Source organism: Dermacentor silvarum, chromosome 1 (assembly GCF_013339745.2).
Source record: "Dermacentor silvarum isolate Dsil-2018 chromosome 1, BIME_Dsil_1.4, whole genome shotgun sequence".
Taxonomy (NCBI): Eukaryota; Metazoa; Arthropoda; class Arachnida; order Ixodida; family Ixodidae; genus Dermacentor; species Dermacentor silvarum.
Genome location: NC_051154.1, coordinates 240,267,598 through 240,291,910, shown reverse-complemented (window position 1 = coordinate 240,291,910; position 24,313 = coordinate 240,267,598). Strand labels below are relative to the sequence as shown.

Genomic DNA, 24,313 nt, shown 5'->3' with positions numbered 1-24,313 from the left:
GTGCACTTCATTCATTAGCACCATATTCTCAGATGGACTCGCGTCGCTTTTAAATCGTGTAGTTTATGCGACTCGCCTTGGCTTCGGAGGTGTCGATACAGTTCACCTAAATTTTCTCTCGGCAGGTGCTCTCTTCGATTTTCATCTCTTCATTCTGCAGGCGTATACGTTGCGCACCTGTCACACCCCCTCTCTCTTCCTTCGTTATTAAGCAGTTTTCAGTTAGGTGGCAAGAGCAAACTCCACAATTAAACAAACGCCTTTTGGGGCACAGTGCGTGTGGCGCATTTTTCGCTCGTGCCGGTGTTGAAGGTGCCGATTTTTCGTGAAAGGTAAGAAGGCGATCTGTACGTGTGTCTCGTGTTGACTGGCAATTGTATTGGTACGAGCCGAATAAAAGACATTGTAGGCATAACGTAATAACTCGAAAGGCAAGTATATGGACTAAGGATCGCACGTGGTTGTGATTAAGGAAAAATAAAGTCTGAGCGGAGAATGTGCTTGAACCGAGGGCGGCAAGGAATTATTGCAGTAAGATTACCAAAATTTGGGGGTGTAGAGTGGATTTGATTCGCGCCGAACAGGAGTAACAGGTGATTGCTGGTCTATAGATATGGCTTTGTCCTCGAGGGACTTAGTAGGCTTTGTGATGATGATAGATATCTGATAGCCTTGATAGCGTAAATCTGCTTCCTTACAAATACTACGGCACTTGCCCGCTGATTTTGCGGCTTCCCATTTTTACTCGCGTGACGAGTCGCGGGAAAATAAGTTTTAATAAATGGTACGGTTCTTTTAGGTGAAATTTTGTATATGCGAACTTCAGGAGGTTTCGAAGGTGCGCGCGCGCGTTTAACTCTGTGAAAGGCATTCATCAAAGGTGGCTTCCCCTCAGTAAGGTCCGATTCTGCGGAAAACACCATCCTTTCTTGAGTCGCATAAATTAGTATATTGAAAACGGAAAACAGTTCGGCGTTCATATAACTGATGACGCTACCGTGGCAACGGTAAGTACTGCAATGAGTGAATGAATGAATGCCAGCCGGGATCGAACATGGCCCCTGACGGTTCTGAGCGGCCCTGAACCATTTGTACAGAACTCCCTCGTTTATTGCCATGAGTGTAATTTTGGTGAGAAATATCTGCTAGAACACCAGTTAATGCTGTTGGAAAAGTTAATTACACGAAAGGACTCGTGAAGCCGACAATGTAGAAGAAAACCTCCAACTATATATATTGGATCGAATTCCTCGCTACGAAGCGTGTCACGCTCTCGCCGCGTGCTGGATGCTGCTGATGCAAGTATCATCCAGTAGAAGGATTGCAGTATGACAAACGGAGCATATTTACGACCAGAGCAATTTTATGCTGAATAGCAAAACGCCACATTCACAGCTGCGGCAAGTCGTGACTATATATAGTGTGTCAGTGCAATGCTTTTGGGAGCATATACAAGGGACACTAGTCGTGACCAGAGCTGACTCAGGGTAGTGCAATGGGGCATCTCAGCGTGCCTCCAAAGTAGTCCCGGCGAAAGATAACTTGTTCCCGCTTTTCACGACATACGAGCACCAGCCCTGGTGGCTCGCGCAGTGGTTTGGAGGCTTCCGGAACGGATTGCACATCGAAGTTTCCCCGTTGATCTCGCGCGTGTGGAAGTCGAAGCACCTGATGATGAACGATTCTGTTTTTCAGCGACGCGCACTCGGTGTTGTGCACACATGGTCGTCGTCTCTGCGCTCTGATGATTGGCTTCGCAGCTGCTCACTCGGATCGAGCGAAATGGCGCGCTCGGCGTCGCGCTACGCGATGGATCATCGCGACGAGCACGCGTGTGCAAACCAACGGCACTGACGTCGACCTACAGCAAAGCTGCATTCGTCATAGCTTGTGACGTATGCGTCTAGCGCTGAAGGCAGCTGCGCTTATGTCCCGTCCTCGCGCGGTTTGCTGCCGTTATTAGCCTCGGCGCCCAATCAAGGCCACTTAGTGCATACTCTTACAAGACGCTGTGCTCCATCAGTATAGCTGTCGTGAGCCGGCGTGCGCTCGGCACGATTGCCGCCATTTAGTTCTCGTAATACACCGTTTCTGGGAAAGAGCGTTTCTAGTCCGCAGTTTCCGGCCGTCCGCGTGCGTTCGTACAACAGCAATGGTGAGCTCGATTATAAGCGCGTTTCGTTTTGTTCGGCGTCTGAGTGTGATGCCCTCGCGCCATAAATCCCGTTACGAGTGCGCTGACCTTGGTATTGCCCCGTGTTGCTGCCGTCTCGCTGTAGGCGTCTGGCGGAAAGCCATAGGGCTGCGTGTAGTATGCCCGCGCTTTGATAGTGGGCTTTGGTTTGGAGAGTACTTGAAGCAGGAGTAATACCTAATGCAATACCTTTGTAATACCTAATGGAAGTGTTTCTTGCTGCCATCGGTAGGATGCCTTTAGTCTGAGCAAGCATAGAGATGCGTGGACTTCTTTGAAGCCTGACTTCGGGTTCACTGGGCAGCTTTCTGCTTCTGGTTATTTTTTTGCCTTACGTACACTTTCGACATCGGTCACTGGCTTTGACATGGGCTTAACTATAGCGTATACGCGGCTTCGCCTTTCCTCTGTCTATGCTCACTCAACACGAGAATGGTCGAGACACTCGGCGGCGTTTTGTGTTCTGCATCTTGGAACCAAAACACTTAAACGCCGACATATATTTAATCGTGATGTATAGCGAGAGAGAGAAAGATAAGGAAGGCAGGGATGTTAACTAGTCAGGAGTTCGGTTGGCTACTCTACGCTGGAGGAAGGGGAAGAGAAAGAAGGGAGGGAGATATGAGTATAGAGTCAAAGGCGCTCGTACAAACCAGACGTTCTCAGAAAGCACAAAAGTGCCTTCTGAGCCGATGAATCGGTGGGGACGGTGTTCTAGTCTAGTCTGTTCACTCAGAGGACGATCATCGTGGTGTAATGTAGAAAAAAAAAAAAAAAAAAAAAAAAAAAAACCAGGCGTGAGAGTTCTGTTAGCTCACATCCGTCCACCGTGACCTATAATTGGATCTAGGTCACCACATGGCGCATGCTGAAATCTCATTTCAAAGGTACATTGTCGCTTTGCTCACTGCAGTTGCACGTGGTACAGATGCTGTATTATGAGTACTGCATCGCTCGTGCCATTACAGTATGTTAGCAATCTTCACTTGGCGAAGCGTTTATGTTCATTTTTGTAAGCACTGCTTGGGGTAATAGCTCCTGGTGACAGAGCGCGCTTTGCTGAACGGGCGAGTGCTGACAAAGTTACTCGGTCACCCGAGACGCTTGACATGAGAGGCCATGGTCTCATGTCATGTGTCCGAGACAAGCGCGCACGCTTCGTTTCCGGAGACCTGGCAGTGACTACGTCACGACGTTGCTCCGCCGTGATGCACACGTGTCGTTTGGAAGAGTTCTGTTTTTAATCGGAGTACACCCCACTAGGCGTTCGGTGCACGCTCGTCACGGTTTGACTGCGGGCGGCTTAGCGCTTCCGCCTTGAGCGTTGCGGGGGGTGCCGCATCGGACGCTCTGTCGGTTCGCCTGCAGCGGAGAGCGTTTTCGTATACACGTTTCACTTGGCTGAACTGGCGTCGCAACTGCCCCCCCATCCCCGCGCCTCCACTGCCTTGACGTCAGATGTGTGCCACAGTGTACTCCTTTAACGCGCACATGTTCTAGCTGGTCGTTCGTTTCACTCCATGCGTATTAGAGCCACACATGAGATGACCGAGTTGAGCTTTAAGGACACACTCGCGAGCGCCTTCTTGGCTTTTCCAAATTGATTCACGAAAAGAACCATATCCAGAACCCGTCACTGCAATAATTGTTATATAATAAAAAAAAAAAAAAAAAGAAATCGGGTAGGCTGTATCAGGGATGCAGCAGCATGGGGTACGTGAAACGTCTTGTGCGTGCTGCAGAAGGTGTATGTGCATTGGGGTCCGGAAATGACGTAGCCAAATAGGCAAGCTACGTTTATTCACGCATTAGAAAGCTTACATGCCAAATTTGGGTTACAGTTACTTGGGGGTCTTATGCTGTAATTTCGAAATCGTGCTCGTTCCGGATTCTTAGTGGGCCGAGCACGGCCGAGCGAGCGCGAAACTTCTGCAACGAATTGCGCACTTGTAAACCTTAAAACTCCTGATGAGCGCAGGGTTGAGTTTGATGGACTATATATATATATATATATATATATATACTTACTGCGGCTGAGTCAGCTTCCTCAAACGCGACCGCTCCCGCTCGGAGCGACAAACGTACTACTGAGTGTACTATAGAATAAGGTTATTCTACTACACTTATAGTACTACCGAATCTCTCTGAACGCCGAACAAGAGGCTAAATTTCGCCGCGACTGCGTCATGCATGGCGCGACAACGGCGCCATCTGTGCGCGCGACACGGGCGTAATCAAGTAATGGCTTCCTTCCTCTACACAATGAAGCCAAAGTGAGGCACTTGGTTGGTAGGGTTGCAGATATATAAGCGATAATAGTGTACCATGTTTTCGTTGCATACCGTTTTAGCAGGCGACCTTCTCTGGCCGACTTCATAGACGTCTCGCATCAGAAAATTCCTTCGCAGGTATACGCCAATCTGAGCGACTTATACATCAGGGACAGCGAAGCTGGTTAAGCGACTTCTTACACTCTTTGGAATTGTACTAAGCGTGGTATGTTTGTTGGCGGTTCGCAAGATGATTCATCACCGACGCCTTCGTCATACGGCCGCTTCAGGGCTCCCACGCAGGCGGCTTTGCTGGACAACGCGACGCCATCAGCTTTAAGCGCCGCAGCCATACGAACTGCTATAAAAAAAGAAAAATAGCCTGCCTTCAACGTGGATACGGCAGGTTGCGAAGTGAGAAGCAACAATTGCCGATTATATTGTCTGAAAAAACCGCGCATTCCGGCGGGTTATAAATGCGAAGTGAGAAGCAACAATTACCGATTATATTGTCTGAAAAAAAAAAAAAAAAAAACTTATTCCAGCGAGTTATAAGCAAGGTAACCATTATCATTAAGTACGTTTTAAAGCACTTTTTATTAGTGACGGCCCCCACGTTGTCACACAGCGTCGCAGCATCACGGCGTAAGCTTCCACTGCCGGCAGCAGTACCAACTTTTAGCTGTTCACCAACGTGGAGCCGGTATGACGCGACGTGAGAAACAGAAATGACGGATTACTGAGTTAAAAAAGCCGCGCGCATAAGTTCACATACGATGTACGCACGGTAAGGTTTATTTTGTAATAATTCATTATTAAGTTTCAAAGCAAATAAGGGCCCCGACACTTGGCGTTGCATCCAGATTTGATATGGACCACGCCGCTACACCGCCGCATGCAGGAAAACCGTTTCTGAATTCCCTTCAACAAATTCGCTGTAAAACGCGCGCATGTTGTAAACTGGCGTGCGTTCGCTTTTTTATTTTTGAAAGATTTAGGAAAATAAATTTCGTTTTAGGCGAGGAAAAACGCCGTATCCTTTTCACATAAAGAGGAAGAGGGGCCGGCGTTGGACTCTCGCGCGGCCGCGCGGTCGCCCGGGTCGTACCTTGCAAGCCATCTGCGTTGGGGGCAGAGTCTAAGTGTGCCGACGGCTCATACATTTGTGCGTGCTGTGTTCTCCCCGCTCAGATTGCGTTGAAGCGATATACAGCACGAAGGTCACTTCGCTCGCTGCTGCTACCGCGCTTCCCCACGCCAGCGTTTCGACAGCGAGTGTCCGCGGTCATAGAGCGTGATGTGTTCGTTTGCCTGTGCGCGCTGACACCATGCTTGTTAAAATTTGATTAATAATTGCGAATGTTTATATGTTTATACAGACGATAAAACTGTTGTCCTTACTTTGTATAGCTGTCTACTAATTTGATATCGCAATCGATGCTTCGCCTTTTTCTTTCTTCCTTTCTTTCTTTCATTCTTTCTTTCTTTCTTTCCTTCCTTCCTTCTTGCTTTTATTTCTATTTCTTTGGTTTAATATTTGAAGGCTGCGCCTTTCAGTGATGACAGTGTCGAGCACGAAAGAGACTGCGCTTACATACTTGACTAACGGAAGAAAAATGTGAGAAAAAATAATAATAATGGTAGTGGTTGGCACGAGCAGCCGATGGACACGCGGCCCTCGCTCGAAGCCATACATGCTGCCCGGCTGGGACGTGCCGTGAATGATTGCTGATCACGCACGTGTTCTGCGTCGGTTGCAGGACCGTCCCTATTCGGGATGAGCGAGTACCTGTCGTACGTGGGCGGCGTGCACGGCGTGGTGGCAGCGGCGGGAGCGGCGGCGGCGCTTGGGCTTACCTACATGTTCGGCCGCTCCTCGAACCCCATCGAGCCCATGGTCAGCCTGGACAACCAGAGCAGGCTGCTCACGGTCAGTGTGCGCCAGCCATTAACTTTTTCATGCGGTCGGGCTACCTGACCGCGCTGGGTTTGTTGAACTCGCCTTTGTTCGATCTTTCTCATTGTATGAGCTGGTGTGCTCAGCTCGTCGACAAGGGGGGGGGGGGGGGGGGGGGATGCGATGCAAACGGTGTGCAGCTTGTGCGCAGTAGTTGACGCTACCTCCGGCGGCGTCGCCGAGGGCATCTTAGTCACCAGGCGCTAGCACTAGCGGACCGCATGCGGCAAATTCTTCTTTACACATCACTGTGCGCCCCGTGGGAAGTTATAAATCGCGCATGTGCTACATACCTACGTTTGAAATGAGTTTACGACTCAGAAGCGTATGGAGCACATGCAAATAGGCAGCTGTCGACCGGTACGTTACGGTACTGGTGCGTTTTAGCATCTGCGGGATGATCATTTTAAAGTTTTACAAAATTTTTAAATGTCACCTGTGGCAGATAGCATATAATTCTAGTCCTTGAGCTCGATTATTCAAAGAGGCGGACATTACTTGCACGAGAAATCGAAGCACATATTGAACTAAATTAACTTCTTATTAATTAATTTATGGAACATACTCAATTTACGAATTGTAGTGGCCAGTGAGAAATCTTGGAAAAAAAATTTGGAAGAACTTGGAAAGAATTGCCAGAATGACACCAGTTGTGAGATATACATGAACAAACTTGCCGTAAAAATGCAATGTTGTTCCACTTACTTTTTTACCAAAATGGCTCTTTTATGCATTGAAGCACAAGAGGAACTGGAATTCCCATGTATTTCGTCCAAATATCTCGAGACTATAGTGTCATTCTTGAGATTCATTTCAAATGGATATGTCTCGAAAACTCACTGGCTAAAATTCGTAGATTGAAGTATGTGATGTAAAGCAATGCATTAAGAGGTTCATTAGAGAATTTTTGGTGATTAGTTGGAATATATGATCAATTTCTTGCGCTAGTAATGTCCGCCTCTTCCGACTCAAGGACAAAAATTACGCCATCTTCCACAAGTGATTAAAAAAAATTCTGAAGTACTTAATAATGATCACCCCGTGTAACTGCGATCGATAAAGCTCCAGTAGCCACGTGAACTACATGGAAGTTCTCTTGGAGTAGCGCATAGTGGTAGTGGGTCGGGGCATCGTGGAAGCGTTTGCCATCAGAATTCAGTTTTAGTGAAGAACCTTTAAGTTTTTATTGTTGTTTAGAATACTGTCGCTCGATTAGCTCTTGAGTCAGGAGAATGCAATAAGTTATATTGAAAATGTTCGTGATTTTAAGCAGCATTAGAATACACGAGGAGGTAGTGGCTTGATATTTGCAGCAGAGAACCTGTCAGCACCATGGCTGAGTGTTAAAAAACCTGGTTTCTCAACAATTAGTAGTGACCCGATTTGTATGCCATAGGCACCGCTAAATTATTTCATTTACTTTTAGAGTTATCACTATTGAATTTTACTAATGCAGATCAAAACACATACCCGTCTTTTGCCTAATGTCTCCGGATAGACAGGCTGCGACAGGAATATAGACAGATGCTTCCCTGGATTCGTGCACAGGCGTATATATAAATAAATTATTCATGTGTGTGCACTCATTGCAGTGTCCTAGTACTGTCCATGATGAATAAAATTTTTCTTTACGCGTGACTTGGGGGGCTGCTAGACATGTCAGAATGCAGACCTTAATTGTTATGGTGTTTTGTTAGAAATGTGTAGAAGAGTCCATTCGTGCCTTTACAACATTCTGCAAAAGCTGTTTTATTGAATGGTTTGTTTCCTTCAGCAAAAAGGTTCATAAAGTGTGATTTGTGTTTAAGCACCCTGAGAATCACTTCTACAGCATTTTCTCTCATTTTGGCTGCCTTTCCTGCAGCTAGTGCAAATAAGCAATGAAAGTACTTCAAGCACTTGTGCAAGTTGATAAGGGATGAGTGTTTGCAGGTACTTTTGCTTCAAGTGTGTGCTCTCGTGTGCTCTATTTTTTTCTTTTTTCTACTTATCACTTCAAGTAGCAGGGAGCTTGAAGGTTAAGTATGACCGTGGGGGGTGAAGTGGATAATCGCTTACAAACATGTCATAATCACTTACAAACATGTCATTGATCTGTGTTTTTGAAGGAATTGCTTGGCTCATCTTTAAACTTATTGAATATTTTATGACTGTGGTATGTCACATCACTGATCACTAATGCCTAGCTGAATTCAGTTAAGTTCTATATTTGTTATAACCTGACTGCCTTGAAAGCTATCAGAGCCTTTCCCTCACACAGTAAATTCAATGTTAAAATTGTAGGTATAAGCAAATGACTACACATTTAAGCTTAAATTTTGCGCATTTTATTAGAGACTCTCTACACTTAAAAGTAAATGTTGAAAGTACACCTCCAAGTTTATTTGAGAGCATTAATTGATAGGGGTTCTGCATTTAAGACTGTTGGCACAACTGCTCTGGCTTGCCGTGGCATATACCCGCCATGGTTGCTCAGTGGCTATGGTGTTGGGCTGCTGAGCACTAGGTCGCGGGATCGAATCCGGCCATGGCGGCCGCATTTCGATGGGGGCGAAATGCGAAAACACCCGTGTACTTAGATTTAGGTGCACGCTAAAGAACCCCAGGTGGTCCAAATTTCCGGAGTCCCCCACTACGGCGTGCCTTATAATCAGAAGTGGTTTTGGCACGTAAAACCTCATATGCCGTGGCATATGGAGGCATCGGAGGCCTTGAGGAGGGTGCAAGAGGGCTGTGAAATTTTTTACAGAACTAGAATCTTTTTCAGTTTCACAGGAACCTGAAAAAATTGTTCAGGTTGGAAGGGCACATGGCCATAGATGTATCAGTGCTGTGCACACAAATAGAGCGCTACCCCCCTCTTTTTAATATTTTTCTCAGCAGATCGCCGTGACACATGTGCCTGCTCTATTCCGATCTTGACAAAAGAAGCCAGGCAGCCAGGACAAGAACAAATTCATTGCTGAAAGTGAGGCATTACCATGAAAATTGCAAAGGGAGAATAAAAATAAATATGCAGTGAGGGTGTGTGGCTGTAGTGGGCCGTGCTTCATTCTGGGCTCTTTTGAAGGGGCTAGTGGAAAGGGAAAAGAGAAATGAGAAGACAGCCTGTTAGAAATAGCTCTGCTCATATCTGGTGCTTTTATATTGGAGCCATTGTTCAGGCACAACAAAGGTCTCTTTTAAGCAGATTTCCTTAATGTTGTATTTTCCCCCTTTTTAACAGGGTCTTGAACGGATCAGGACATCAAGACTATGTCCAGATGGGAAGCACATAGAGTACCTCTATGAAGACTGCAGGACATTATTCGATGTCATGTACAGGGGTGCCAGGGTCTCCAGTAAGTAGTATTTGCACTTTGCTGTGCACGGTTAACGATGGCTTGAACATTTTACTGCGAAGCTGTTAAGGGCTCACTCTTCGATGGTCGCGTTCGGATGTAGAAAAAAAACTCATTGGCCGTATGCTGTATGTGCGAGTGAAAGCGCGCGAGGGCGAGGGACGCGTGCTTTCACAGGGAGCGAACGCCCGGCGAGAGCAAACGCGACTTCCCAGTGGAAGGGGAGCGGTGGGCGAGGAGGGCGTCGAGGCACCCTAGACTGTGCGTGTGCGTGCCCACTCACCCAGTGCGGCGCATGCGCGCAGCTCTCGGGAACTGGCGACTCAATCTCTAACGCGAAAGGAAGGCAGCGCGGGAGGGAGGGGTTGCGGCTTCTGCTCTGCGAGCAACATGTACTTTTTGCGACGTCGGGCGGTCGCGCGCACTGTATCTTGAAAGCGATCTGCAACACGGCTCCTACCTTTTGTATGCGCTGTGCTTTCGCCGCTCAGTTTCCGTTGAAGCGATAGACCGCATGAACCTTCGCCCGCTGCTGCTGGCGCGCTTGCTCATGCCAGCGTTTTGACAGCGGTTGTGTGCGGTCACACAAACAACGCGCAGAACTGTTGTCGACGGCGGCGGCGTTTTGCCCGCGTTCGCACCGAACGCGCGCGAAATGCGAAAACACCCGTGTACTTAGATTTAGGTGCACGTTAAAGAACCCTAGGTGGTCCAAATTTTCGGAGTCCCCCACTACGGCGTGCCTCATAATCAGATCGTTGTTTTGGCACGTAAAACCCCATAATTTAATTTTTAACGCGCGCGGCATTGGTGACGTGTTTATGAAGAACGTGCCAACCTTTGCCGTACACCTCTGGCGGTGTACCGTAGCGACCTTAAGGCCATGGTCCCTTGGTCACTAAATAAATGAAAACCACTGGATGGGTGTACAGGGTGTCCCAGCTAAAAGTAGCCAATGTTTTAAAAAATGACGGAGTGTGCTAGGAGGCTCAAACCAACTCAGTGGGGTTGAGGATCACGTGTCCTAGTCTGCGGTATTTTTTTCGTTCTGCAAAGTCAATTAATTAGCTTAAACTAATTGCCTAACTTTTTAATTATTGGCTTCACCAAGAAAGTGCCAATACGAAAGTTGTAGATCACATTTAAAAAATGGCCGACTGAAGTGTTTGCAACTAAGTACCATTGATGGAACGTCTTGTAATTGCCTTTAAAGAAAGCCCGCGAAATACAAAAACAACTGCGTGATAGTGCCACTATTTCAGTACCCCCAAACGACCGATCAGTAAAGGAAATTGTTTGCATGCCTTTTTTCGAGACTCACTCGCGTGCCCTGTCGCGATCGGGCGCACAGAGCGACCGGCGGTGATGGTCTGTCGCGCTTCGACGTGACGTGACATAAGCATATCATTTGCTGCACTTGTGTAATGAAGCCCGAACATGCAAGGCAAGAAGAAAAAAAAGAGAGAGAAAAAAAAAAGCCCGGGATGGAGTAAATGTTGACCGCGGAACTATTTAATCGGGAAGGAAAATGCTGTTATGTTCTTCTATTCGTTCGCTATCATATCTTACTAGCGACAGTTGCTGGCGCTTACCTAGCGGCCACCGGAAACACCAAGCCCGTCCCGGAACCGCTGTACAGACACGCGGATTTCGTTTCTTGATCGGTCGTTTGGGGGCGCTGAAATAGTGGTGCTATCAAGCGGTTTTTCTATTTCGCGGGCCTTCTTCAAATGCAATTACAAGACGCCCCATCAGTGGTACTTAATTGCAAACACTTCAGTAGACCATTTCTAAATGTGACCTACAACTTTCGTATCGGCACTTTCTTGGTGAAGCCGATATTTTAAAAGTTAGGCAATTAGTTTATACTAATTAATTGACTTTGCAAAACGAAAAAAATACCGCCGACTAGGACACGCGATCCTCAATCCCATTGAGTTGGTTTGAGCCTCCTAGCATACTCCGTTGTTTTTAAAACCGGCTACTTTTAGCTGGGACACCCTGTATATTTCTCATTCTTTAATAGTTCAAATCACCAATTACAGCATCAGATCTTAAGATAATTGGAAATACATAATTCCCACCGTAGTACAGCTTCGCTGGTCTTCCATCTCCACCCCAGTAGAAGGGCTGACAGTTTTTTTTTTTTTCATTAGGAGTTACTGTAAAAGCTTAAAACTGGCATTTTGACCTGAACCGTGCATTTGTTAAGGTGTTTTCATGACTGTGGTAATGTGTATGCTTCATTTCTGATTGCTTGTCCTGTCGTTACATTGCTTTATTGGCTAAAAGTGTCCAGATCTTTGCCTTTTGCTGAGAAGTTGGAATCGAAACTACAGTAAAGCCTCGTTATAACGTAGTAGAAGTGGGAGCAGAATTGACTTATCATTAAGTTATACAGTCGAATCTCGATAATTCGAACTCGAAGGGGTCCGAAAATTTGTTCGAATTAAAAGGCCTTATTTTTGAAGTATTCATGCACGACCTACGAACGGTGCGAGTCCTGAAATGCGGCGCGCAAGCACATCGCGAGCGAGGGCCATGAAACTGCCCTCGTCGCCGGCCAACGCTCGCTTCCCGATAACGGCAGAAAACGAAACTTCAGGGATTAAGTGGTTCGTGTGCAAAGGGAAAGGTTTACGCTATCTTCTTCAGCCCTTGAGGGAGCACGGCTCAGCGCCACTTCAGGGAGCGGGCGGCACGCGGAGAACATCGAAGGTGAGGGAGGAGGGCGGCAGTGACGCGGATTTGGCCTTGGCAACGCCGTCGCTTTGGTGGCAGTGGCTTCCGTGGCTGCCCTCGCCCTCCCTCTGAACTCCCTCGTAGCTTCCCACCTTCGACTGCGGCCGCGCCCCCGCTTCCGCCGGCCTGGTGCCAGCTTAGCCCGCTCCCTGAAGTTTCGTTTTCTGCCGTTATTGGGGGAAGTTGGCCGGACTTGGCCTCCGCCGCTGCTTCCCTCTGCGCCGCAGCCGCTGCGTTGGCCGAGACGTCGGCGCAAACACGCGTGTTCTGGCGCGACGGTGAAACGGCGACCTTGCCATTTGAGAGTGAAATTTCTGCCGCGTTATTATTTTTTTTTTCGTTTTCTTTTTCTCCGCGCGGCGTTGAGGGGTCTCTCCTAGGATTTTGCTCTATGGCGGTGTCGGAGCAGTGCCGGTCGGAGGCGTCGCCGCGTGATTTGGCGCGCTCCTGAGCGCATTGTCGGTGCGCCGTATGTTCGAATTAACCGTCGCAAATGCTTTCGCGTTCGAATTACCGGGCGTTTTAGCGATAGGAATACACATAACTTTGACGGGACCACAGTGTCAGTTCGATTAAACCGGCAGTTCGAATTAAGCGTGTTCGAATTAACGAGATTCGACTGTATCGGTTATTGCCCTTTACTGCAGTATATTCCCAATGGATTACACAACTTTAAACAGGTATAGAATAAGACGGCTTCATGGTGCACAGAGCAGCTACACGGCGACATACGCGACAAAATGTTAATAAAACAGCAAAAGCATGTGGCACACTACATGGCGCACCGACTACACAGCTGATCCAAGCTGATCTGCAGCTCGCATATGGCTCCGCTGTGCGAATGAGAAGGCCAGCAAACCTCGCTGTGTCAGTTTGGCTTGGCTGACCCGTGGCTTCAGAGCTTGCACTGGTGCCGACGTGATCTTGGAGGCCACGCCTAGCTGCACCTGCCTGTGCGGCATGCCACACTGCGACAGACAAGTGAATGCACTGGCTTTTCGCACCACCAAGTGCAAGCAGTGACTCACCATTGCCATCGCACTTCTTTCTCCATGGTCTGCAGGGCGCCAGAGTATGAGAGGGAAGTATGATGGTGATAATGAGCCACTGCAATGCCCGCTGCTTACACGCAGCTACGCACAGTGGTGAGAAACACCTGTGTTGCTCAATGGCATATCAAAGCGGAGACGCGGGAGGTTTGAACTTCTGCAGCGAATGTGTGCTGAACCCGCAGAAGGCGATATACACGGTTAAACCTCGATATAACGAAGTCGTTATATCGGCAATTTGCTTCGTTATGTCAAAATTTCGTTACATGAAAATTTGACCTTTTATACAAATAAGTAAAGTCGCTGATGTATCTTCCTTGCGCCGAAGGGGCCGCAAAATTTTCTGTGTTATCGGGCAATTGGAAAAAGCACATCTAAATTAGACAAAAAATTATTTTGTTGAATTTGAGTCGGCAATGAAAGATGCGGTTTCATGCGTGTCGACGATAACACATCGGCGGTATGAAGTGAAGCCACGTTTTTGCGTCCACTCCGCCCCCGTGGCTGATGGTGTTGTGTGCAGTAGGGCGACGCTATCATGAAAAGCGCCGGCAGCGGGGAGCGAATGCTTCATCTGCCTCTTGCTTCAACACGTCTCCGAAACTTGAGATTATGCAACATCAAGTACTAAACCTGCGAGAAGACAGTGAACATGATGCCCTGCCATCTCGACACGCCCACTCTTTGGACACGCGACAGATCACCTCTAATAAGCACGCATGAGCTGCACTCACTCACGGCCTCGCTAAAAAGGAACTAAAAAGGGAGACGCGCGGCAACCTGGTCCCCCTTGCGCTTGATCGTGTTACCGTGAGCTCTCTCCCTCCCTCATCCCCATGCTCGCGTGGCAAGACAGCGCTCATAAAGCCACCATCCTTCTTGGCTCACCCTCGCAAGCTTTCACTCGCATACAAAGCACACAGCGCATGGGTGCGACAGGATCTTATCGCATGCCGGCTTTATATGGAATACGACGCTGCCCTGCTTCAAAGGTCGCCCTTGGTAGTGCAGTGCTGCTTGTAACTCAACCATTTGACCACCTGCGTCTTCTGAAGTTTTATTAGTTGTCTCGGTATTCCTTCGCGGCGGCAGTGAGATTTCATTATATTGAAATCGTGTATAAACTCACTTCTATATTGAGGTTCTAAATACATGGACAAGAAGTTATAAAAAGTTAAATACTTCGTTATATAGAAAATTTCGCTACATTGAAGTTCATTATATCTAGGTTTACCTGCATTCGGCTTGCAAGGGTCGCGTATTTTCAAAACTAGTTCATTATAATTATTGGCAGGACGCTTTCACTTCATTAAAACAAAGCTTTAAATGAATGGATCTCTATGGAGCTTACAAGGGGAATTTCACTTACTTCATTATATCCATTATTTCGTTATATCCCATTTAATTATAACGAGGTTTGACTGCATTTGAGTATTACTACATCAGATAAACCTCCAGTATATTGAGTCTTGATACTCAATTACCATTGCCTTTTGGGTGTAACAGACCCTTCCAATACCACACACGCATACACACACAAAAAAAAAGTGCCGAAGAAGCTGATGAATCCCTACATTTAAAATTTGCGACTTAGACTTCTAGCAACCAGACATTCATTAAAATAATTTGTACTAAAGGCTGCAAATGCAAAAGGCGCAATACTTTTTGCCAGCACTAAGGGGCAAAAAATCTTGCTTTTTGAGCTTGTTTATTTCGAATGTGCCTTGAGTGTGCTGTGTCTTGTTTCACGCAGGTGTGGTGCTGTCTCTTCACCATGATTATAAGCTTCTTTACTACTAATATATTCTGCATATAATGAATCAATACGTTGACTACACGACTTGGGCTGTGTAAACAGTGTTCCGAAGCCATTCGTTTTCCCATTGTTTTGTGCAGCAGGGACAAAGTGCATTACTGACTTTTTAAAGATATCTTGCACCATGCAATGGTAGTTTCTTTAAACATTTCAGAATAAATGTCTTCAGCATGCTGTAAACAAAATAAAATGTCTTTATGAATTCATTAAGAAAAATTGAACAAACTGAGCTTGTTGCTTATATGAGAATATTCAATGGACACATTTTTCTGTTATTATTCATGTCCTTGTCTTATCTACACTGGATTCTTAGTTTGAGTCAGTTTATGGTGACCAGAAATTTTGTAAATAACCGCATTTTAGCAAGTCGCTTGGAAAGCCTATGTGGCAGTCTCGGCTTATTGATGCATTGGATCAACGATGTACTTACCTCCTTCCTAGATAATGGCCCTTGCATGGGGTGGAGAGATCCAGGGTCAGGAGAATACAAGTGGATCCACTACAATCAGGTGTGTATGGCAGTGCACATTGGAGACTTTGTTAGTTTGTGTGGCAGTAATGGCAGTAATGAGCCTGAGGTGTGTTGATTATTGATTCAGCTTATCTTCTTGCCATTTCTTAATTTAACAGGTGTTGGAAAGGATAAAGTGCATCGCCTGTGGCCTTGTGAAATTAGGGGAGAAGCCTGGACAACAGACGTTTATTGGTCTCTACACTCAGAATTGTGTTGAGGTAAGTTCTTGAAGCTGAACATTTTATTGCCATTTCATATTTTGCTTCTCACGGTTTACCATTGCAGTTGTGATGCAGTATCAATGCATTGTCTACTGTAAAGAGTCGGTCGCAAACCTTTGCTTTCTTTATTGTTGCACCTGCAGTGGATTGTCACAGAACAAGCCTGCTACTATTTCTCCATGATCATTGTTCCTTTGTATGACACACTTGGAGCTGCTGCCTGTGCGTTCATCATTAACCAAGGTATGCCACAATTCAGGATGCCAATTGTTTTTTCTTTAGCATATCTTGCTCTCTGGCAAAGTTGCTTTATTCAGAGTAATTTGTTTCTTTAATTGCATGATTTTCTGGGGGAATATATATGCACAGTCTAAGGTTTTCATGAACTGTGATTTCAAATTGCGTGTTTTCTGCTGATGTGGGAATGCACCGACAGCAGTAGTACACAAGAAGCACTAGCAATTTTCGCTGTTGCATGTACACTTCTATTCACTTGCCAAAAGCACTTTATGCCGCTTTTGAAGTGATCTAAAGAAGGTGATGGAAAGAGGAGAAGGTGGTTTAGGGGCAATAACGTGACTAATGAAAACATGCTTTGTACATTGTTTCGTGCAATTATTATTTGTGGTACCCTTGCATATTTTTGCGCCGTCGACGGATACAAAAAGTTCAATATATTGTTGCATGTCTCGTTGCTCTTAAATTGACTGTTTGAAGTGAGATTAAAAAAGAAAAGCAGCAACATGGCTAGTTGATAATCATTTGACTTGCAAGAAGACAGCAAACAGGGAAATGCACTTTAGGTTGGCGCACCAAGGTTTCTTTCATTAACCTGCATGAATAAAAGCCAAGCTGCCAAAATTCAAGACTGGCTTACCATAAAATTCCGAGCAAGCACCCCCCCCTCAAGCAAGTTGAAATTACCGGCAAAGTTAGGGGGGCGCTATCTCAGAACGCCATCAAAATTCAAGATGGTGACGAAAAAATTTTCCTGCCAGAAAAAAGAAAAAAGCGCAGTGGGAATGGAATTAAAATTTTATTTAACATGAACTTTATTAAGCCGAAGATTTGTTAGTGTTGTTTATCACTCTCAAAACCATGAAAAGAACTGCAGAAATAGTGCATCGACGCTGCACCAGCGTGTCGCCGCGACCGGCGACACGAACATTGGTTATGCAGTTTCTGTTCCAGTCAAAATGATGTGAGTAAAGTGACGCGTAATGTTCACTTTATTGTTCACTTTATGTTCACTCTGTTTCATTTTCACTGCACAAATTTTTGAAACCTAAGTATCGGAGGTTCAGACCTTTGGTTTCACTCTTGTGTGGCGCCACTACTTCATTGTCCCTGCATTTGTTTCCAGCTGACATTGAGACAGTTGTTTGTGATACTCAAGAGAAAGTGGAGTGCCTTGTCAGGCAGGCAGAACTGACACCCAAGCTAAAAAGGATAATTGTCATCAAAGACGTCTCGGAAGAAGTTAAAGAAAAGGCCAGGAAGGCAAATGTCATGCTTATGAAATTTTCAGAGCTTGAGGTAAGCCTTGCTATTCTAATTACTGTACTTCAAGATATTGTACTGTACTTCAAGATAATGATTTGAACTTAACTTTATGAAGAGGCATACTACCCTTAATGCTGGTAAATCTCAGGAGGGAGCAAAATCTGTGGATATTAGTTCATAAAAATATTCCATAAATGATATTTACTTTCAAGGTAGGCATTTTCATTAAGTACAGTGCGCTGATCTTGTAATGCATACTCATTGCTGAAACTGCATACACATTTATAAAATACATTCTTGATTAGATTTCTTATGGTAAATGCCATATATACAATGTGTGGGACAGAGTTTGGCACAAAATGTTGGTAAATTGTTGCATGTTTGTTAGTTGTTTGGGCAATGTAATACTGGCATTGCATTGCTGTTTTAGTAGACATTGAGCACTATCACCGTCAAAACTATCAATGCCCATTTTGGAATAAGGGATAGTTACAGGGCTGCCCAGATTTGAAATAACCGTTACTGAGTTGTTGTTGGGGCGAATAACTTGGTCTGTAAGCAGTAGTAGCTTTTCATCTGCAGGGAGCAGTTTGACATGCCCATCAGTGATAGCCTTATGACCACAGTACAGGTGTATGACACCAGTATGAGTTGATCTACTCTCAGATTTGCTTCGTGCTTCTAGCTTAGTGTTTTGTGCTCTCATGTGTCAGAGAACACACTTGGTGATTTTATTTCTTTAATGAATTGTTTCTTCTTATTCAGGAACTTGGAGAGAAGAACTTCAGGCATCCTTTGGTAAGACATTCATGGAGTTTACTGTGCAGTTTGACACTTCACTGCAATGGTATTATGTGCAGTGTGTATCTACTCTCAGATATACTAACCTCTCGTAAAGTTAGAAGTTGGACGAAAACTTGTCTGGTCGCAATCAATAGATATTTTTAAGACACTTACAAATAAGTTTTACAATAGATCATCATCATCATCATCAGCCTATATTTATGTACACTGCAGGACGAAGGCCTCTCCCTGTGATCTCCAATTACCCCTGTTTTGCGCTAGCCTGATTCCAACTTGCGCCTGCAAATTTCCCAACTTTATCACCCCACCTAGTTTTCTGCCGTCCTCGACTGCACTTCCCTTCTCTTGGTATCCATTCTGTTACTCTAATGGTCCACCGGTTATCCATCCTACCCATTACATGGCCTGCCCAGCTCCATTTTTTCCACTTAATGTCAACTAGAATATCTGTTATCCCCGTTTGCTCTCGGATCCACACTGCTCTCTTAAAGTTTGGCCTAACATTTTTCGTTCCATCGCTCTTTCTGCAGTCCTTAACTTGTTCTCGAGCTTTTTTGTTAACCTTCAAGTTTCTGCCCCATATGTTAGCACCGGCAGAATGCAATGATTGTAAACTTTTCTTTTCAGTGAAAGTGGTAAGCTCCGAGTCAGGATTTGGCAATGCCTGCCGTATGCATTCCAACCCAATTTTATTCTTCTGTACATTTCTTTCTCATACAATTTCTTTACAGTAGATCATGTGCTGTAAAATATTGCGAATATTTTTCGTGCATTTCGGGAAATTTTGTGCATTATTGTATTGAATATTTATGACCATGTAACATTTGGTCCCCTGGTCTCAACTCCTGACGTCGTGGTTCTTCAAGCCACATGCACAATGCTGGGGTCGCTTGTATTATAAAGCATTTACCAGTGGTTAATTTTATCTGCGAAATGAGGAAATTTGCAGGCATAGGATGGACAGTTGACACAAGACAGGGGTAATTGGAGATCACTGGGAGATTTCAAGAAAGAAAATAGGCTGATGATAATGATGATGAAATTTATCTGTGTGCAAGAAGCTTTCTGCAAGTGGCAGTAATTTGCTGTTGTGAGTGACAAAGGCAAAAAGCTTTGTGCATTGTCACTCTTTTGTCACTCTGCAACTTACTGTCCTGCAACTTACTGCCGTCTGTTCAGATTTCTACCCATGGGTAAAATTACACAAGTCTAAAATGCCTTGTGCAAGCTTTTCCTGGTGCCACGTGCCCTAGATTTAGCAGTTCATGTGCTCTCTGATTGCTTCAGTGCACATCCTTCTCCTCTTTGTCCTCATTTTTTTGCAGCCGCCTCACACAACTGACCTGGCCACAGTATGCTACACAAGTGGTACAACGGGAAACCCTAAGGGAGTCATGCTGACCCACCTGAACATCATCTCGGATCTGTCTGCTGTGATGCGCCAAATGGTGTGTCTTCTATTTGTTCGGTGCTTGGATGTCTCACTTTAAAGGAGTACTGATGTAATACATTTTTGATTCTTCAATTTCGTTTGTGTTAAATGAAGCTCGCAGGCCTCTAAACCTTAGAAAAATTACTGGCAAATCTCACAGTGGCCTGAACAATTTAATATAATAGCTTTTCTACTGCCACTTTCGGTCTCGTTTCCCAGGAGGTGACAGTGTCGTGACACCATGACCAAAAAGTGATCCCTTTGGGAGTAGGACATCGCAACATTTTTGACACTTGCTCTGGCTCGCTCAGTCCTCTGCTACGTTGCTACATCGCGCCTCATGAGTAGCAGTGTTAGGAGGCAATTGAGCGAGCTGGAGCGAGTGCCAAAACGTTGTGACGTCCTGCTCCCACGTGTCCACCTTCTGCGTCACGACGTCGCAACACAACCTCCTCCTATAAAATCAGACTGAAACTGACTGTAGAAAAGCTATTATGTTAAATTATTTAGGGCACTGTAAGATTTGCAAGTAATTTTTGTAGGGTTTAGAGGTCTATGACCTTCATTTAACACAAAAGATGAAGAGTTGAAAATATGATGTCTAGTACACTTCTGACTTCAGTCAGTAGATGTTGAATGCAAGAATGCATTTATGTCTTCTGTCCAGCACTACATTAACATTCTTATGCTATATGAAAGAAGCTTGCAAAGCAGTCTCACTGATGCTGTAAACAATTTGCGGTGAACAATGATGTGAACCTATTTATTAAGTGTGGGCTTCACAGAATTGTTGCAGGCTAAGCAGGAAGCAGTAGAGCACCCAGGATCTCTGCCAGGGGGGGGGTTGACAGTTTGCCAATATCATCTAAACGGCACTAATTTCAATTTCTTCACAGGAAATTGTCAAAAAATGCACTTTTTGCGAGTGTGCAGACGATTGCGCGTCTTACATCTTAGTTGCAGTACTCAAATGCGCAAGGAAAGAAAAGGGGTTAGGGGGGTTAAGTCGCCCTCAGGGGAGGGGGGTTACAACCTCCGACCTCCCCCCCCCGTCAGTGTGCCACTGGCAGGAAGGTCTAGTTAAGTGATCTGTCATATTTGCTTTCATATAGTTAGCTTAGCGGCAGAATAAAAATTGGATTAGAAATGTGTGGACTTCACATAGTTCCCTGCTGTAGTATTGATTTCACCTTTTTCTTTAGTGCTTTTTTTTCTTTTAACCACATTTTGACAAATTGGCTAGCAGATTCCAGCTCTTCAGGTGGACTACTTCAGGTAGACATGACTTGGCCAACAAATTTATCTGTGGTTTGCTAATTAATAAAGTTTAACTAATCATAATTATTATTCACTTTGGGGCACATGTTGCAGTTGCAGAAACTGAATCATATCCACTTAGCAAAATATATCCACAAAATCTTGCGAAAGATGCATTCACATTTCAGTTAGTTTGTTCTCACACTGTACGAGGGAGGTTTTGTAAAGTTGAGTGGAATGCTAATGTATATTGTTACACATTTAGGGGACTGGTATCTGGAAACTGGTGCAATAGTTCTGAAATAAAATGGTCTGTTTTGAATGGTGGCTTTTCACAGTAGTAATCAATTCAGTTGTTCCATTCTTCCTATATATGTAAGGAAACTTCTCAAACAGATTGTAATTTAATTTGTCGATCTTTTATTTATTGTATATTGTTTTCTTTATTACAGGGGGATATTGCTCCTAATGGTGATGATGTGATGTTGTCATTTCTTCCCTTGGCCCACATGCTTGAAAGGTGTTGTGAGGCAAGTATTTAAAGTGGAGAGATGTGCGGATAATTTTCAGGCATGCTGTTGATTTGACACTACTTTGACCACATTTCTCTGCAACCAACTTAATATTGTGCAAACTCTACTCAGGTTAATTTAACCAACTCGCTACTTGCCCTAGGATCTGAGAGAAAGGAAGCCTAAACTTATCAGTTATTGTTAATATTCTGATCTATAGCTACAGCTTTTATGAATTCATTTAGAATGAACCTTTTGTTCTAAATTCAGTCGCCTTGTTTGAGCTAGTATGAATTGAACAAATTCGATAAGCTAGTGAGTGTTGCTGAACTTCACGATGCTTATTCACACAGAAACTGGGCAGGAGTTCATGAAAGAACTAGTAAGAAAAGTTAACACGAAGAGTGAAACGATCTGAGGTTTGCTTATTGTTGCTGGACACATTGACATAGGTTTTTGGTTTTCCAAAGATGGGCTTTTCAGACTGGTGTGTCATTTTTATCTTTTAATTTCTTTTCTTCATTTGTCAAAACAAAGCCTAAGCTCTGTTCAGTTGTAAACACACAGCGAGCGAATACATATTTAATTGCTGAAGATAATGCTGTTGTTTCCAGCAAAATCAGTTTAAAAGAGAGCGGAAAAAAAGTACCGGCTGGGGCGAGCATGTTGTAGCAAGCCTGTTTCACCTTAGACTGCAACATAATGGACACACCTTACCATTCCAATAATTTTCTGCATTAAGTGAAAAGGGAAATTGCACTGCATGAAACTTTGTATGAAATTTTCATTTCTTTTTTGTTTGCATTTGCCTGTGATGCAATACATGTGATGGCATCCTGCCAAGTTTACGACTCTAGAACTGGGCTGGGTTGCTGCTTAGGCCTGACAGAAATTCCCAAACGCCCCTATATGTAGACAGAAATAGTGCTATTTGACAATGAACCAACTAACAAATATTTAGCACATATAGGCCTTTTCACAGTGCTGGAGACACCTGCTTTTTCGGATTTAGCAGCCACATATGCAAGTGTCACGCATCTACTCCTTTCTGCTTTTCATTGCACGAAATAACGCTTGGGCCCGTTGGCTTATTGCCAGGGTCTCATTGGGCAACTGTAAAATTGAGAGGCACGTGTGTCCGCTATCAGCTTCCAGGTATACATCTTAGATTGGGCAATTTGTGTGAAAACAGGTAGAGGATTGCATTGTATCAAGCAGAATGCTTTGTTGAGCAACTTGGACTAGCTCAATAATCTGCACAGGTGAATGTGTTCACTAAGGTCTCTGTAGGCCACATTTCGATGGGGGCGAAATGCGAAAACACCCATGTACTTAGATTTAGGTGCACGTTAAAGAACCCCAGGTGGTCCAAATTTCCGGAGTCCCCCACTACGGCGTGCCTCATAATCAGATCGTGGTTTTGGCACGTAAAACCCGATAATTTAATTTAATGTTAATGTAGTTTAAAAAATTTGTATCAGGCTGTTCGACTGTAACTGTGTGCCAAAAACATTTGTTGTCCATACAATACAAAAAAATTATGGCTGTAAATTTTATAGAAATGCAAATTTTCATGCATGGATGTGATATAAAATGTGACAAATACACAAGTTCAATACATCTGAGGTACACATTTTTATAGTGAAACACACATGAGACTGGGAAGACTGTGGAAGAATTATCTCACAAAGCTGTCACAAACTCAACAAAAAGTCTTAATAAATTTAAATTTGCTATGCATTTATGCACTTGTGAACCTGAGAGTAACCTTGGGACACCCATATCATGTTACTCATTTTTTACTTGCTGAAATGTATGACATTAATGTTATAAAATGTTTAAATCTTGTTTGAAAGTTAGAACTACATGTAGGGATAGCTTTATTAGCCCTTTAGTGTTCCGTTTCCTGCATATAAGGTGTTAGATTAGTTAGTGATTAGGCTTTATACAACATAATTAATGAGGGACAGCGGTAGATACCTGATGCATTCCTGCGATGATGGCTCACATTTGTGGTGTGCTCTGCTTCAAGGCATGAAGTTGTCGATTAAGTTCTTGGCTGTTGTGGCTGCAATCCAGTGAAGTGCAACACAATAAAAAGGTATCTGATGCACATTGAAAAACCGCGGACACCAGAATTGATCCAGAGCACTCCACTGTAGCATCTGTCAGGATTGTATCCCAATGTCATTCAGCCCAATCCTTCAGGGAAGCGTTCATAAATGCTTGTGGACATAGATTTAGATTGACATCATAAAAAAAACCTAGGTAGTTGCATTAATCCAGAATCCTACACTGCAGTGGTCCTTTTGTGACATCTCAAAGTTGACTTCAGGGCACATCAACAATTATTACTATGGCATCTCTTGCATCCTAGGTTTTTAGGTAAAATCTCATGTATTATTTCTGGTACAGCCTTTGCATTTATGATTACTGTGCAAGGCCCTGCCCTTGGTCACTTCTTGATATTTTTTTTTCTTTTTAAGAATGTACAATGTCCGTTTCATTGCTGTGATTAAAAATTGATGCCAGAGAATTTTTAAACTTTCGTTAAAGCAAAGCTCAATTTTTTGTGCTTCTGTGGCTGCTAGTTGACAGCTTCAAATTCAGTGGCATTTGTTTCAACCTGTTTGCACATGCACCAGGAAAGTTGCAATGCATTTCAAGGAGCATATTTTTTAATGGGAATTTCATTGCTGAC

The 24,313-nt window shown here is 44.5% G+C and overlaps 1 protein-coding gene across 26 annotated transcripts in view; it reads left to right on the top strand.

The window, feature by feature from the left end:
* Window positions 1-24,313, top strand: part of LOC119436989 (long-chain-fatty-acid--CoA ligase 5) — a 184,140-nt gene that overhangs the window by 128,145 nt on the left and 31,682 nt on the right. For 6 of the 26 annotated variants that reach the window (XM_049660174.1, XM_049660167.1, XM_049660169.1 and 3 more), the window contains 9 exons: window positions 6,225-6,394; window positions 9,648-9,762; window positions 15,811-15,878; window positions 16,000-16,101; window positions 16,248-16,347; window positions 17,468-17,640; window positions 18,373-18,405; window positions 19,737-19,859; window positions 21,553-21,630. The exons of 7 other annotated variants lie outside the window; for them this stretch is intronic. In XM_049660174.1, the coding sequence (XP_049516131.1) occupies window positions 6,225-6,394; window positions 9,648-9,762; window positions 15,811-15,878; window positions 16,000-16,101; window positions 16,248-16,347; window positions 17,468-17,640; window positions 18,373-18,405; window positions 19,737-19,859; window positions 21,553-21,630 (962 nt within the window). The remainder of the gene's footprint in view (window positions 1-6,224; window positions 6,395-9,647; window positions 9,763-15,810; window positions 15,879-15,999; window positions 16,102-16,247; window positions 16,348-17,467; window positions 17,641-18,372; window positions 18,406-19,736; window positions 19,860-21,552; window positions 21,631-24,313) is intronic. 13 more of the 26 variants (XM_049660153.1, XM_049660168.1, XM_049660170.1 and 10 more) reach the window with 8 other exon arrangements.